The 17,189-nt window shown below is 44.2% G+C and overlaps 1 protein-coding gene across 2 annotated transcripts in view; it reads right to left on the bottom strand.

Annotated features, from left to right (window-relative positions):
- Positions 1–1,461: 1,461 nt before the first annotated feature.
- Positions 1,462–17,189, bottom strand: part of ipo11 (importin 11) — a 100,368-nt gene continuing 84,640 nt past the window's right edge. For both annotated transcript variants that reach the window (XM_086173423.1, XM_086173424.1), the window contains one exon: positions 1,462–1,757. In XM_086173423.1, the coding sequence (XP_086029549.1) occupies positions 1,593–1,757 (165 nt within the window). In that variant the 3' untranslated portion in view covers positions 1,462–1,592. The remainder of the gene's footprint in view (positions 1,758–17,189) is intronic.

The following is a 17,189-nucleotide window of genomic DNA, read 5'->3' on the forward strand; positions in this document are numbered from 1 at the left end:
CATTTGGCTGATAACTGCATTTTTTTTTTTATTGAACGCTTTGGAAAAAAAAAAAAAAAAAAAAAAAGAGCAAAATTTCTCCATCAAAACATAAAATTAACACCAAAAAACAAAAACATCTGTCTAATGTGTGTTGGTGTTCACAACTGCCGGTTGAATAGAATACAAGAACAGAAAGAGTCTATCCTTGGACTAAGAAATGAAGATAATATTAAGAAAAGAGTCTGTTGAACTTCAAGGATAGGTAAGGCTGAAAGCATAAGGCCATGATTCTGACTTCTACCTAACTCTGTCACAGTGTCAGGATTATCTCCTCCCTATGAAGACTGACCAACGTAGCGGGTAACGGAAACATCGTCCGCCCGACTGAAATGCTTTTTGAAAACCGCAACACGCGCTTCAGATTTCAACAGGCAACGCTCTTCGAGATCGGACTCCAAGTCTCGGCGTTCCACGCGGAAGCGGCACGAGCGCCGGCCGCTACGGTAGTTTGTAGTGTTCTAGTCGCTCGTCAAATCGCGGAGCTCCTCCGTCAGAGAAAGACTCGATATCGACGATTAACCCGATGGGAGGAATAGCGGCGCGGCGGGACCGGATTCCTTGTTTTGACTGGATTTTGGCGCCTGAACCGCGAGGATCTTCCCGCCCGCTCTGCGGGTGAAGGGGTTGCGGGGAGGGAGCCGCGGCGACGCCAAGGGATGTTCTGTCGACGGGACGTTTAGAAGACGCGTGAGACAGTTTTTTGGTTATTAAAGTGCTCTGACACACCGTCCATTAGCAGCAGTATGTATATACATCACGTGGTTTCAGCACTCTTACACGTCATTTGTAAAAATCACCCATTTTACAGTCGAAAAAAAAAAAAAAAAAATTCCAAACTCAAAGCTTGTCTCAGTAGTTACTTCAACTTGACCTCTGGTTGTGACAAAATTATTTTCTTTAAAATGCAGAAGGAAAAAAAAAAAAGTCAATCTAAAAACTAAGATATTGCCATGCAGATCATCCATACTTTACATACATACAAAATTACATTTTCTTTTTAAGAATAGATTTTGTAAACACTGCTTGAGGTCCTTCAGATTCCTTTTATCCACATTTCTGCTACAACCTTCACGGTTTGTTTGTTTTTTTTTTTCCCCCGTCTTTTGTTTTCCCCGTAGAAAAAAAATTGTCCCAGGCTCTTTGCTCTGGAAGGGTTCTCGCTTTGCACCCCCCCCCCCCCCTCCCTGCAGCATTCGACCCATTACCAGATTAAAAACCACAGGAATAGAAGAAACTACGAGGGGTTGAGTGGAAGCTCTAGTGACGGGGTGGTGGTTTCTATGGGGGTGTTTTTAAAAAAAAAAAAAAAAAAAGAAAAACAAACAAAAAGAATCAACAACAACAAATGTAGCAGTGCTTTCAGGTTGTGAAGCACCGGCGTGGACGCCAAAAGGTCCGGATCACTGACGGGGCGCTCGGACGACGGATAAGGCATAGCACGGGTCGGGGTCTGGAGGAGGAGTCCGACACGTCGGGGCGGGTCGCTCGCCTGATCGGTATATTTTCAAAATAGGGTGAGGGGGAGGCGGGGACGTCCGACGGTTGGAGGTTCAGAAGCCTTGTAGGAACTCCTGGAGTTGCCTGACGAGCTCCGTGTCCACCGTCTCCATCAGGACCCCGAAGCACTGGTCCCCCATCAGGGCCTGCTGAGCCTTCAGCTTCTCATAGACAAACTGGTGCAGAGAGACGCTGTGCACGGGGTCCTCCAGGGCCAACTGGAGTAAGAAACAAACAAAAAAAAAAGGGGGGAAAAAAAAGGGTGGGGGGGGGGAGACAATTAGAATGTGTTCGACGGCAGTGGTTCCCAACCCCCGGGTCGCGGGCCGGTACCGGTCCGTGGATCGGTCGGTACCCGGCCGCCCCACAAAATAATCAATTATTTATGTTGAACGGAATCTCTCGGTTACATGTTGGTCACTTGAGCGCCAAAAATGTAACCCAAAGACTGACGGTTTCTTTTCGAAGGGGAAGAGGTCTGACGAAGAGACAGAAGACGAGCCTACAACGCCAAGAAAAAGACAGATTTTAACAGACAATACCAGGAGTTCTACTTGAAATGTGGATTTGTGGTCCGAGCCGCTCTGCATTCTGTGCGGCGATGAGGCAATGAAGCCTTCATTATACTCATGTTATGTTGTTGGCGCAACGTTACGAGGAAGCTGCTACTAAAGTTGCATACGAGTACAGTGATCCCTCGCTATAACGCGGTTTACTTTTCACGGTTTCGCTTCTTCATGGATTTGCATGGGGCATTGTGTTCTGCATTCTGATTGGCTAAAAAGTCACTCCGCTTCTTGTACACGTACGTAAAACAGCTTGACAAATTTACATCACGTATGTGCAACTTCTCTTGCAATTTCCAGTTTCTCTAAAAGCCATAATGTTGACAAAACGCTCTGGAGCGACAAAAGCACCTTGCAGGGCCCAAAAGGCAGCGGAAGATGCTATCTATCGCAGATAAAGTTAAACTTCTGGACATGCTAAGGGAAGGTAAAAGCTACGCGGCTGTAGGTCGGCATTACGGAATTAATGAATCTTCCGTTCGTTCCATAAAGAAGGAAGAAAAAAACATAAGGACGACAGCGGCAATAAGTTTTAATAAGGATGCAAAAAGGGTTGCAACTGTCCGCAACAAGACCATGGCAAGGATGGAGTCTGCATTAACTCTGTGCATTAATGACTGCAGGAAAAAAAAACATGATAAACATGATAAAAAGGTAAGGGACTGCTGTTCTACAGCACCTGAAGTCTTTCTTTGATGGAAAGACCAGGAACACCGTCTGGGAGAACCCTTCAATGAAGCTTCTTCCCCCCGTTGAATCCAAAAGTGTTTTCTTAACTCATTCACTTTAGTATTTTAGAGGCATGAAGGGGAAGAACCGGGTAGAAAGACGCTGAAGCTGAATTCTTGTCCAAATCTTGAATTTCCTCACTTGAGGATGTTTCATCCCTCATCCGAGAGGCTTCTTCGGTTCTGAACTGAAGAAGGATGAGGGGTGAAGCGTCCGCAAGTGGGGAAATTCAAGTCCGGTTGCCGAGACGAGAATTCCCCCTGGCCTGGAGGACTGAGAGGCTCCGCAGACACGATGCTGAGGTTGGACCTGCCAGCCTGGAAGAAGACCGGAGAGGAGGTTTATGGATGGAGGGAAAGAGGACAGGAAGTCAGGGGAGGATGCAGAGGAGAGTTTGTTGCCCTGAAAGGAGCAGCCCAAAGAAAAATAAGCGTACCGACACGCAGCCGAAAGTTTGGACATTGATGCCGCGGATTTGGAACACGGTCACGGCCAGACGGGAAGGGGAGGGTCTGACCGAGCTGAAGCTACGGCCACGTTAGCAGGAAACACGGACGGGAGGTCGTTCCAAATACGATCGCTCGGCCGAAAACGTGCCGCGTCGGATGGGTGTGAAATGAGCTACAGATGGTAGCGAGGGTGGCGCCGAGGTCCGGCATCTGCTGCTTAAGTGGGTTCACGCGGGATTTTCACGACGTTTTAATTTGGATTCGGTTTCATAATCTTCCGCTCATCCTGCACTCGGGGAGGCCGGAGCAAAAGCCAGGAGTCACTGGGCGAGAAGCGGGATTCACCCGAGATCACTTATAAAGACATACCGTATTTTCATGACTATAAGGCGCACATAAAAGTCTTACATTTTCTTCAAAATGTGTGGCGCGCCCTATAGTGCAGTGCGCCCTGTGTGTGTTGTTGTCGTAAGGCGGACGTAGTAGAGACACCATGAGAACGTTAAAGGGGGAAGTGTGGGCGTTGATTGTATATGAAAGAACAGGTGTGTGCGTTATGCAGAACATCGTTGTTTTAACAACCCTGAAAACATGGCCGACAAACACATCCAGCCCGGCTACATCACTAACATGGACGAGGTGCCGCTCACTTTCAACATCCCGGTGAGTCACTGTGGAGAAGAAGTGGAGCAGCACAGTAGCGAGATGCAAAACAGGGTACGAAAAGTCTTCTTGGAGACCACGGTTTCACTAAGAAGGCAGTGCCGGGCGAGTTACGCCACAATTTGCGAATGGATTGTAGATGCTCGGGCTAACGTGTCCGCCGGCACTGTTGTTCCAGCTTTCGCAAAAGCCGGCATCATTTCCGAGGAGCCGCGCGGCACGGAAAGTGACTCTGACTGTGAAGAAAGTGAACCTGGCATGTTTGATGGAGATTTAGCGCAGATGTTCTAATCAGAAACAGAGGATGACGACTTCCATGGGTTTGATTGACGATGATTACCGGTAAAAAAATGTGAATACCAAACTCAGTTTTGCTCCTGCTCTGTTTTTAAATAGGCACACTTGTATGCTTGTGTGTGTGTTGTTGTTGTTGCAAGGCGGACGTAGTAGAGGACACCATGAGAACATTAACCCTCTCAGGCTCAAATTAAGTTGTGGCGTAATTAGCTAAGTAGCATTTAGCTGTCGCAAATCTGCAACATCTGCCTGGAGAGGGTTAAAAGGGGAAGTGTGGGCGTGGATTGTATATAAAACCCGCGCCTTATAATCAGGTGCGCCTTATATGTGTGTGTTAAATACAATAATGGCACACATAACTGAGACTGCACCTTTTAGTACGGTGCACCTTATAGTCGTGAAAATATGGTACAACCATTCAAACCTCTCATTCACACATCTTTGCAATTTTGGGTTTCCTATGAACCTTTTTGGACTGCGGGAGGAACCTGGAGAACTTGCAACCTTGAAAGCCCCTGTGGGAATCCAACCAGGATCCTTCTAGCTGTGAGGCGGAAGCGCTAATCCCGGCGCTAGCGTGCCGTCTACAATCAATTCAATACCAGAAAAGAACTTATACAGGACGGTGGGACTGTTCTGGTGGAGGGGATACTTGAAGAAACCTCCAGATGGAAGTATAAACAGAAATACTTTGTACTTTATATGAGAGGGAGTTTGGCTAATCCCTGGAGCAGCTACCGACCCTTCACCAGCTCAAGGCTAAACAGGTCGGCGCTAACAAGCAGCTCCCGCTAACTTTGCACAAGCAAGCGGAGCGTTTTGGCGACACGTCGGGGGTTCGAACGCAAAAACCAGACGTCCACATTGGAAGAATCGACCGAGCCGGTGGAAGATAAGGGCTTAAAAGAGGCGCTGCCGATCGATTGAGCCGAAACGAACCCGGGCCGGCGCATGACGACGGAGGCGACTTGTGTTGAAGAAACACACTTCTGCGCTCGCCTGTCGGTCGCTGACGTAAACTTCAAGCTGATGTATATTCATTCTAACTTCAAGTTCTTTTTCCCCTCCTGTTAAATATTTAAATGCGATTAAAATGGGATTTATTAATTACAAAGTCTCTAATTCATTCCATTGATTTTGTTTAATCGAGTCCCGCCCACTTCGTATTGGCTCGTCTGTCGGAAAACAGATTGGAGTAGCTTGAAAGTTATTTCTGCGCCGGCGTCGCCGCCGACCGGTCGGGTCTCGGGGTCGTCAAGGTGACTGCGGTTCCGGTCTTATTTTTATTTTTTATCTTTTCGCAACAGAGGTGAACCGGGGTTGTCGAGTCATTTAAAACACACAAATGGGAGGTTGGCGCCGACGCCTGGCAGCTGGAGAGGTTTTGGAGACGATTACCGATTCATACATTTTCATTCGCCAATTTGCTCCCCATCCCTCAATTTGGAAAGATTTGACATTGGACTGATAACAGTTTTATTTCTGATGTTACATCGGGACTCTGCAGATTGCAGTCATTGCGCGACGATTAGACACCGAGTGCCGGGAGACGAACCGCCGGGAGGTCACCATCAGACAAACTCCTCTTCGGTCTAAAACTGGAGGGGGAGTGTAAGCAGAGTGTAAGCAGAGGCGAAGCGCTGCCTTTGAAACGACCCTTTCATAGTTATTGTCCACTTCTACCTTTTGTAAACGTGGGGAATAAAAGTCCTCCATCTAATCGGCGTTGCGCGACTTCCCGGCTCTCGTGTTGAAATTCACCCACGCCCTTGACAAACGTACGAGAGCCCGCGGAGAGAACGCTGGAGTCCTTTACATTTAAAAACCAATCTCATGGATCATCTCGAATCCTCCGAGAAGCGGGAATGTAAAGTGTTGCAAAAGTTACCTGAAGGCATTCAAGCTGCAGGATATTGGAGCTTCTTTGACGACATGTGACGACACTGACCGAGGAATCTGACGCATAAATCACATTTAAAACTGTCACGGGGGGGAAAAACAAAACAAAACAAACAAAAAAAAAAAAAAAGGTTTTAGAAGATGCAGTGCCTGCCATTTATCTCCTACTGACGACAGCATTGGAAAAATAATTCCTGACAATGGAGTAAAAAGTGGAAGCAGTTTGAGGGATGAGTGGAGGCAGCGGGTGATTTATTTTCTGCAGTGTGAAGCAGAGGCATAGGAGGCAGTAAAAAAAAACTCTGAAAAGTTTTTTAACCCGCGCTTGGAATAAATATATGCGTTCATTCCGCTAGAGTTTAGGGATAAAGAGCAAAATATGCCGGGTGTATGTTTAAATGTTTAAATATTTCCTGTGCATCTTGTATTTGCAAGTGTTATTTGCAGTCCCTACGTCCTCTATTGTAAGTCGCTTTGGATAAAAGCGTCTGCCAAATGTAATGTAATGTAATGTAAATGGACAGTTGAGATTTAGTATGACGTATTAAATAGATTATTATTACCTTCAATTTCAAATGAATCAAGTTATTCTGCGACGCGACTTCACGTTTATTTCTCGCGGCCGTTCTCCCGCAAATTTCCACTTTCACATCAGCGACTTCTCATGAAATAGTATTTTCTGGACCATAAGGTGCATTTTCAATGAACGGGTCTATTTTCTTACATTTGGTGCGCCGCGTTCTGAGGTGCGTGATAAAGCGAAACAAAACGGTCAGTTCAGTCGAACTTTATTCTTCTGGCTTTGTTAACTCGGAAACTCTGTTTGGTCTTCTTTACTTTGCACTTCATCTGCTTGCTTCCTCCACTTTCGTACCGTTGATTCATTCATGTTGAATTCTTTGGCGGCTGCTCTATTCTCATTATCTACCCTGTGACTGATAGCCTTGAGTTTGAATTCCGCTCCGTAAGCATGACTCTCAACAAGAACTCTTTTTTGGGGTCCTCATACACACAAATCTGCAGTAATATTACCGTATTTTCACGACTACAAGGCGCACATAAGTCTTTGATTTTCTTCAAAATGTGCTTTATAGTGCAGTGTGCCTTGTGTGCGTAGTAGAGAACGCCATCAGAACGTTATAGGGGAAGTGTTGGCATTGATTGCATATAAAAGAACAGGTATGTGCGTTATGCAGAGCATCGTTGTTTTAACAAGCCTGAAAACATCGCAGACAAACACATCCAGCCCAGCATGGATGAGGTGCCGCTCACTTTCGACATCCCGGTGAGTCACTTTGGAGAAGAAGTGGACCAGCAACGGCAGCGAGACGCACAACGGGGTACGAAAAGTCTTCTCGGAGACCACGGTTTCACTAAGAGTGGAAGGCAGCGCCGGGCGAGTGACGCCACAATTTGCGAATGGATTGTAGACGCTCGGGCTAACGTGTCTGCCGGCACTGTTGTTCCAGCTTTCGCAAAAGCCGGCATCATTTCCGAGGACTTCCATGGGTTTGATTGATGGTGATTACCAGAAAAAAAATGTGAATTTCAAACTCAGTTTTGCTCCCGCTCTATTTTTAAGTACACACACTTGTATTCTTGTGTGTGTTGTTGTTGTAAGGCGGACGTAGTAGAGGACACCATGAGAACGTTAAAGGGGGAAGTGTGGGCGTGGATTGGATATAAAACCCGCGCCTTATAATCAGGTGCGCCTTATATGTGTGTTAAATACAGTAATGCCACACATAACTGAGACTGTGCCTTTTAGTACAGTGCGCCTTACGGATGTGAGAACGGTATTTTGAAGCGCAGGACGTACCGGTAGGAGGTCAGCATGCTATGTACTGTTCTCTGATTGGCTTACGGTTGCAAGCGATAGCGGACACCTAAAGTTGGTGTGAGTTTGGAACAACGTTGTATTCCAGGACTGCATAATTAGTCATCTATCGTCATCTGACGTTGCAACCATATTCAACCAAGGACCGACTTTCGTACGACGTCCCGTGTCAGGTGGGAACGGTCCGATAATCAAACAAGCGGAACGGCTTCTGTCAAAACATTTTGACAGATGTTTGAGCGCAATGCGCCACATGAGATTGGTTTGAGATCAGTAAGCACAACAAGAATTCATACATAAGGCGCACCGGATTATAATTTTTGAGAAAATGTAAGGATTTTAAGCGTGCCTTACAGCGCGACAAATACGGCAGCTCCGACTCCCATCTATTTACGGTACTATAGCAACTATGGGACATCAGTGATTGGTAGAACTCCCAAACCGCAGCCAATAAACTGACACTTCTTGTTATCTAAAGGCCCTGGGGTGCGACAAATACAGTATTTGTATCTGTGTAGCTATTATACTCACATGGTATAATTGATGTAGCTAAGCTAAAGTCAACCCCATCTTCTTGCCAAGAGACTCGTCTGCAGACTTTGCGCCTCTCGGGATCCATCTGACCCCGTCTTTCATCGATTCCAGCTAATCCCAACCGGCGGGAAATGCCCCGGTGGCCGCTGGGAAGGGCATGCAGAGGAATTCCTCTGAGCGCAGCATCGCCCCTGTTATGGATGATACAGCCTGGATTTTCATTTTTAACATTTGCAAAAAGGCTGCAAGGCTGCACATCTTCCAGCACGCTGATATGACTGGAAGACCCGGCACTGCCCCGATTGGTGGTTCACACCAGATCCCACCGCTGAACGGTTCTTCGATTAGATTAGATTCAGCTTTATTGACGAGTACAGTGTAGCCTCACGTTTGGCGGGAGTCACGTTCCGAAACCCCCCGCTAAAAGTGAATTCCCACCAAGTAGAGACGTGATAATTTTGATGTTTTTTACAGATATTAACCCTCAAAGAACCTCACTCAACCCTTTACCAACCATTATCGACCCGCCATCGATTGAATTACACTCATACAGCACACTAAACACTTAATCGGATAATTGTAATTCACAATAAACATTGAAATACAATACAAAATAGACAGTAAATGAGTAGATTAAAAATTATGAATGTAAGTAGTCCATGCTGGGTATCTTTGTTTAGCAAAGGAGATCTCGTATTTTATTTACTTTATTATTTATTATTATTTTCCATTTGTTGTACGGAGCAACCAAATGCAGTTTAGCATCTCAGCAGAAGTGTAAAGAAGCAGCCGGTGCAGGTGGAAGAAATAAATATATTCACGGTTTGACATGTTGTGTCATGTCGGTGATACAGATAGACTGCTATGTACGTATTATACAGATAAATATATGCATTAAAACGAAAACAAAAACTATAGGCGGAAAGTATCGACATGATTTACAAGAAAAAAATGTACCGCTGATAAATAATGACACACAAAATATAAAGCTAAAATGGAAATTAAGGTTTCTTTGCTGCTCGTCTGACAGGAGCTGAGGGCGACGGGATCGCTTCACCCCCGTGTTGCCGGGCAGGCTGCTTCTTTATAACCGATAAATAAATAAATACAACTCCAAAATGGGACTGAACCAACTCACGTACACAAATCTGACATTTCTACCAAACGCCTGTTCACTCGTGCAGGGAGATACGGGACAAACGGTAAACGATAACTCCTGCTCTCGCGCCAATCACAAGTAATCCGTGTTGCTAATTTGTTTATTTGCATCCCGGCGTGAGGAAAACTACACGAAGAGGCTGAATGGAAAATCTGTCATCTCGCTTGCATCATTTATCTTTCATCCTAAAAAGCGCGCGTGAGGTGCGGAGATAAGAAGACGCCTCTCGCGCGCTTGTTTGTTGAGAATCTCTGGTTCCACTTCTTTGAATTAATCGTCTGGGATTGTCAGCACGCATCTCCAATATCTAGAAGATATTCTCGGTCGGAAAGCCAAACTCGATATATTTCGTGTGACAAAACTCTGCAGCTCGCCTTTGGACGCCCGGCTCACAATTCTCTGCTTTCAGCCACCGCAGGCGGCTGCTTCCAGACGAAAAAAAAAGAAAAAAAAGCTCTTAACACCCTCCGATTGCTGCCGGGAACCGACAGTATTTCCTATTAGAGCATTTAGCCGTAGGAGAGCGAGCGCTGGACCCAAAGACATCGGGATGAACCGTATAAATGTCCTCGTTTTGAAATGTGATAACGAACGAGCGGTTTTGTTGAGCTCGGACGGTCCGTTTGGGCGAAGGAGCGAAAATCAAAAGTTGTTTTAAAAAGTCGGCGCCGTCGACGGGGAGCGGCGGGATCGAACGAGGCCGAGCGAAAAGGATAATGTGAAGTGAAGATGCTCGGGAGTGAAATCGGGAACGGCGGCGAGCAGATAGGCCGTAATAAGAAAAGGCGGGACGCTTCGTCGTCTGCGACAGAACTCGAGACGACGAAGACGGCGCTGAGGGCACCTGCTCTGCAGAAAACCGAGCTGACGGAAACCAATCGGAGCGCGAGAATGGTAATAAGAAAATAAGGGGCGACCCGTCGTCGTCGTCGTCGTCCCCGAGGAAAAGCAGAGGCGGCGAGGAGATAAAAAGGAGCGAGAACAAAAGGGACGAGCGGCGAGGCAGACTTGAGAATTTGACTGCGGGAGGTGAAAGGTGAGGAGGACGGGGAAAGAAGGTGGGAAAAGAAACAATCCTGCGCGGCGGGGAACGACAACGGCGGGAACTCGTGCAAGAGATGAATAAATAAGCAATGTAAACGGGCGCGGTTAGAGGACAAACCGCCAAAGGGGAAACACTGAAGACGGACAGATGAAGAGGGTCTCCGTTGGAGGAACTCGGGCGCATTTTATTCCTGGAAAACGATCGTTATTCAAGACTGACCCGGGACGGCCGGGAAGCGTTTAAACCAACCAAATAATTCTGTGATCGCCGCTTTTAAATGCGATCAAAGAATTTTTCCAGTCAAACTCAGCTTTATCGTGGATTTCTGCGCATGTGCTGGACGTGCGGAGGAATCCAGGAGACGTTTCTCACGATCCCATGGTGACACGAAATTAGCAAAATAATGATTAGAATAGCGTGCAAATGAACAAAAAAAGCGTACTGTTGCATTAAACAGTAAACGTGAAAATTATGAGGTATGACGTGTAAAGTGCACGCAGATACAGACTGATGGCTTTTTTTGTGTACAATTTAGCGCAAAGGTCAGTAAGTTGTACCAGAGCGGCATGTGGTACAATAGCAACGCATACGATTATATACCATTTTTCTCAGTGCAAAATAACAATAGTGCAAAATTAAAAGTGTGACAGTTTGGATATAAAGTCCAGTAGAGAGAGGAAGAGTTCATCCTGACGGCCTGTTGTATGAAGCTGTTGACGATGACCTGTTAGTATCTCGCCATCTTGAATACACAACTTTGACCTTTGTTGCCCTTTTCTGAAAAGAAAAGCGCTTCCTCATTTTTGTCGTGAACTTCTTATTGTTGACGGTACAAACCAGAAGCTACCGATGAGCCCAACATCGTCCACAAAAGGCTTTTTCGTCTCCCTCGCTGCCATAATGAGGTCTTACTAGAAAAAGGCACCGCTTCGAGGCCGCAGTTGACGGAAGCCGATATAACAGCCGATATAACAGCTACACTACAATTTTTCCTTTTATCATACTATTGTGCACTCCTTACCTCACTTGTTACTAAGACACTTATAGTTTTATCACTTGTTTACTAAGACACTTTATAGTTTCACTGAGACACTTTATAGTTTATAGTTTATTTTTATTTCTAATTCTGCCTTTTCTTTTTATTATTTATTACTGTTATATTTTCTGTAACTCTGGCACAACAATTTCCTTCGGGATTAATAAAGCTGTTCTTATCTTATCTTATCTTATCTTATAATTCATCGGAGCAAGATGAGAAGTATTCCGGGTCCGCCAATGGGTGCGTTTCCGAGTCCGACTGTGAGCTTCATGTATTTAATAATTCTGTTTCGCTTTAAAATTTGCGGTCACTTGAACCGACCGTCGGATCAGGCGTCACATGGGGCATCCTAACATTTAAACGTGCGCTTCCTGTCCCAGGTGCACAGAACAGTAACCAAATGTTTAGGTCATTCAACTCTTTTAGGTTTAGATTTCTGTTGAGTTTCAGCTTGGGACAGAGTTACTTTAGACAACAATTAACTTAGTGTCAATAATTCATTCTAATATAGACTTTATCCTCCAAACAACATTCGATTATTTTCTGTGCTAGTTGTGGATGAGCAGTTAACGTTGAAAATCGTATTAGTAAGGATTTAAATAATTTAAGCGTTTAAGTCTAAGACTCCGACGTTTTGGACGATGGCCGCCTCGTGCGGCTCACCTTGAGGTTTTTCTTCCCGGCTGTTTGGACGTTAACTTGGACCGACGACGCGACCGCCATCCAGTCACAGCCTGACTCCCGACTGGTGCACCTGTATAGGCCTTTCGCGGAGCTGAAACAACGGGCACGCCGAATAAACCATGGACACACCTGGCAGCAATTTACTGAAGGGGCTCAAGGATATTAGATTGAACTGAAATTAATGTTTGGCACTTTGGCCGGTCAAGGAAAGCGCTAACTGCCCAAGCAAGCCTAACAGAATTGGACATCTCCACTTCCAAAGACACAAATATTAGACATAAATGGAAATCGGTCACACATAAATGCCCCGAACACTAAGAAGATTTATAAGCGGCAAATTCTAATCAATAAAAATGATTTCTCCCATTGGACTTTGCATCAGAACATCCATGTTAGTTCTACTCTTAGAATTTTGAGATGAGATGAGATGAGAACAACTTTATTTATCCCGAAGGAAATTGTTGTGCCAGAGTTTCAAGCAAAAACATAACAGTGATAGATAATAGTAGGAATAGATAATAGTAGGAAGGAGGGAGAATAAGAATGTCTTAATTTTAGTATAATGTAAACTTGCTCTGAAGCCGGAGTGTGATTGAACTTCAACCAATGCCTGACATCCATTTCTGGATAATGTTTGTTTCTGAAGGGAACAAACGTGCTTTCATTTTCTAGATGGTGCAGAAACAAATCTGAAATTTTTCTGTTGCCTCCAGATCTCATTGCCCCGTTCCATACGGAGGCACTCGGGACACAAACGGGAATCCGCGGCGGCGGCCAGGCTAGCACAACCGTCTGGCATGCGATGATGCCATTGTTTTTGTCCAAATTCTCATCAAAAGGTGGTTGGCAGTTATTAAAACAAAAAAAAAACAAAAAAAAAAATGGAATGCCTTCGAGTTGGATAAGCAAAGAAAACCCTGCAAAAAGCAGATTAAGGAAAAAGAAAAAGAAAAACGCGGTCACAAAGGGCATAAAGGTTATGGCGGCCAGTGAGCTCGCCGTTTTTAAAGTGGTGTCAAGGCCAGAAAAATGTCCGGAAAACGCATCGGCCATCAGCGAAATTCCTTTCCTGGTTGTGACCTTTTGATGTTTTTCGCTATTATCTCTATTCCTCTTTCTGCTCTCATTCCTCTCGCTGTCATTGTTTCGCCACGACGGACGGCTCCATTCAGCGGGGGAAGTTTTTGGCAAGACACAATAAAGAAACTAACTCAGACGGGCAATTACCAACTGGAATTAATGCTCCGACAACATGTACCTCCTCATATCTGGCGTGACCTGATGTCTCTGCAGACACTGGGACAAGAAAACAAAATCAAATAAAAGACTAAAAGTCTGAGCCAATTGACTCGCTTCAGATGAGCAATGAGCTGAGCAGCTGCGTGATGTATTGTAATGTAATTTAATAACAACTGCGAGTGTATTAATCACTGCTGAGAGCGCGAGCTTCTGTGGATTACATGGCCAACAGATGGTAATGTTACTTTCTAATTTATGACACGTCAGCTAGAAGCCGCGGCAGCCCGACAACCACAACTGCAACACCGGCGAGACACGCAAGCCACTCTTAACTAGTCACATTTGATGAACGTCACCATGTTGTCAAAGCGTACGGATTCCAGGAACATTATTTAGAGCCATATAGAACATATATATTGATATTTGCTGGTTACAATATGTTAATTATGAAGAAGTCTCTTCATTTGTTTCACAAGTCTCATATAAAATATGGTTTAATAACATTTCTGGACTATTGGGCGCACCTGAATATAAGCCTCACCTGCTAAAAATAACTTAATAAATATATGTGTTAATATATCTATTATATCTATCTATTAAATTAGATATATCTATATCTGATATATCGATCATTATCTATTAGCTGAATGTTTACCGGACACATATCTCTGGGAAGCATCTGAGAAAAAGCCTATGTTTGTTCGAAGGGTCTTGCGAGAATAAGTTTTTTGTACTATATGTAAAAGAAATTGTCTTTATTTTTGGAGCACTTTAGGTGCGCAGATATTTTTCGAACCTCTATAAGCCGCAGGTGTCCACATTGTAACGTGAGATATTTACACTGAAACATTGCTTTCAACTTTTATTTAGATACATACTGGAAACATCCACAAATAGGTACTGGAAATGCTTTTTTTCCCCTAACAGTGCCTGTAACACGGCTGATGAAAAAGATTAATAATGAATAAAATAAGGAAAAGTCAATCCATCCATCCTATATTTTCTACCCCCGCTTTTCCTCCTGCGCACTAAAACCGCTGAAGTCGTCTTTTTCGGTGTCGGAATTGAACGGCCTCCGATTTCATCGGTCCGATGCGACGAGGCAAAATTTTTGGCGGCGTGAAGCTCAAAAAAAAAAAAAAAAAAAAATCCATAAATTAAAAAATAAAAAATAAATTAAAAATAAAAATTAAAAAATTAGAAAATTAAAAATAAATCCATAAATTAGCCACGTCGTTGTTTAAGCCGCAACGTTCAAAGCGTTAACGGTAACATGTTTATCCAGACTTTTGTACTGAACGTGTCTGTTTTAAAACCAGTTTCCTTCAACTCAACAGGGGTTTGGGCTGTTTTGCCTAACGGAAGAAAGATCTGCAGTCTGTTATTACCATTGTGTGTCAATCTTTATCCAGACCTGAATCTTAACCTTCCCGTCAAATAAAACAAAATCCCTCAAATTGCCCGGACCCCCTGGGGCCCGGGGGGTCTGCAGCGGGTCACCGAACAGCTGAGTCACAGCCTCGGCTCCCGGGAGCTCCTTCAAGCCGGTTGGCTGAAGAGATAAAATTAGCAACAACAAACAAGATCTGTCTCCTGGTTGAACATCAAATCCCAAATAAAGGTTTGCTCACGGAGAAGATGACTAAAGGAAGTTCTGACAGGAAGATAAGATCTCTTTGAATGTAACATGGTGTCGAAAAAATATATTTTCTTGCACTATCCCACTACCTCTATCTCTACCGCCTCTACTCCCACCTGTGAAACATTTATATCAAACTTACACATTCTCCAACTTATTTTTTATCATTTCATTCTTACAACCAACTTACTGCTATTTCTATCATTCTTTTTATATTTTGTATTCTATTGTATCTATTGTACATAGTCTTTGCTTAATTATATTACATTACATTTGGCAGATGCTTTTATCCAAAGCACCTTACAATAGAGGACATAAGCACTGCAAATAACACTTGCAAATACAAAATGCACAGGAAATATACAGAACAGTAAGCTGGGGTTAGTTTTTTTTTTTTCTTAAGACAAAAACATACACATACGTGTACACACACACACACACACACACACACACTGCATAGCTTAACTTGGCGCCTAACCTGATCTGGGGCAGCTCAAGCATCAGCACAGTAATTGTATCTTTAGCCGTAGCAATTTGCACACTTTTCTCCCAAGCTCCTGTAACAACTTAATTTCCCTGTCGTGGGATCAACAAAGTCCAACTTATCTTATAAATCGGAGGTAAAACTTGTAAATGTGAGACGGGGGGGGGAGACAAAGGGAGTGCGTAAAGATATAATTATTAATAAGGAGAGAGGAGTGCGAATGAAACCACGACAAATAAAGCCCTAAAGATCTGGGAGGACAAAAGACGAAACTGCGTGAGTTTCAAGAAAGGAAAAACATGCCATGAAGTGCGAATAATGAGGCAGAAAATAACGATGAGAGGAAAAGGATGGAGAGGATAGAGGTAAAAATCGCGTGCCGCCTGCTGTGGCTAACTGGTGAAAACTTGATAATCATTGCCTTAAAAAGAAAAAAAAATCACAGCGAAGGAGAAGTCAGAAGCAGGATGAAAAAGGGGAAAATAAGATGTGAGGAGAGAGGGGAAGGCTTTGGAAGTTCTAAAGTGACAAGATCAAGAACGGAGAAAGCATTAAAGAAGGAATAGCGAAGTAGACGAGATTAAAACCGACATTTAAGTAGATTCGGAGCTGGAATCCTTGCATCGCCGCAGACGGAGGAGCCTCCCGGCGCCCGGGCTGATGATTTCAACGCAAACTGCAAACTCCGCGCCGTTCTAATTTCTATCAACGGCGTGCTAAATTACGGGCGGCGACTCGCAATCATGCATGACTTTCGCAGTTGAAAATTCTTCACCCCAAATGACGTATTTTACAAACAGAGATCTGGTGGGTCAAAATAAATCACGGGGGAGATGCCACGACGTGTAGTTGAATGGTTTCGAGGGCAAAAACAGCGTGGAGAAGTTAAATATGAACGCAGGAACAGACTTGTGCATATTCCTGGTTTGGTGCAGTTCAGGGGTCGGCAACTCGCAACTGTTGCGGCACCCTGTGGCTTTTGAAAATAATGAACAGGTATTTCATCAAAAATATGTTATTTTAGTTTGTTCATTTTCAAAATGTAATTTTAACATTGAAGATCATGGCGATCTTGTAACATCTAAATCAGGGGTGGGAAAACTTTCTGCCTCATGGGCCGCATTTAGTTTTAAAATTTGACAGACGGGCCGGGTCACCGCAAGATACGATGCATGTATATAAAATAAAAAATAAAAAAAAAACACATTTGTGTACAGTACATATCAGACTCATCTGACATTTGCTTTGAATATAAAACCAGCTTGGTTTTGAAATCTCTAACGTTTGCTTGCATTTCATTCACAAACCATTTTTTCCCTTGTAGCTTCTCGTCCAGCTCATTCATGTGTCAGCTTGTCCACAGTAAAGGCTAAATCATAAAGCCAAT

The sequence above is a fragment of the Fistularia commersonii genome, chromosome 26, assembly GCF_037954325.1.
Source record: "Fistularia commersonii isolate RoL2024-O1a breed Wild chromosome 26, RoL_Fcom_v1.0, whole genome shotgun sequence".
NCBI lineage: Eukaryota > Metazoa > Chordata > Actinopteri > Syngnathiformes > Fistulariidae > Fistularia > Fistularia commersonii.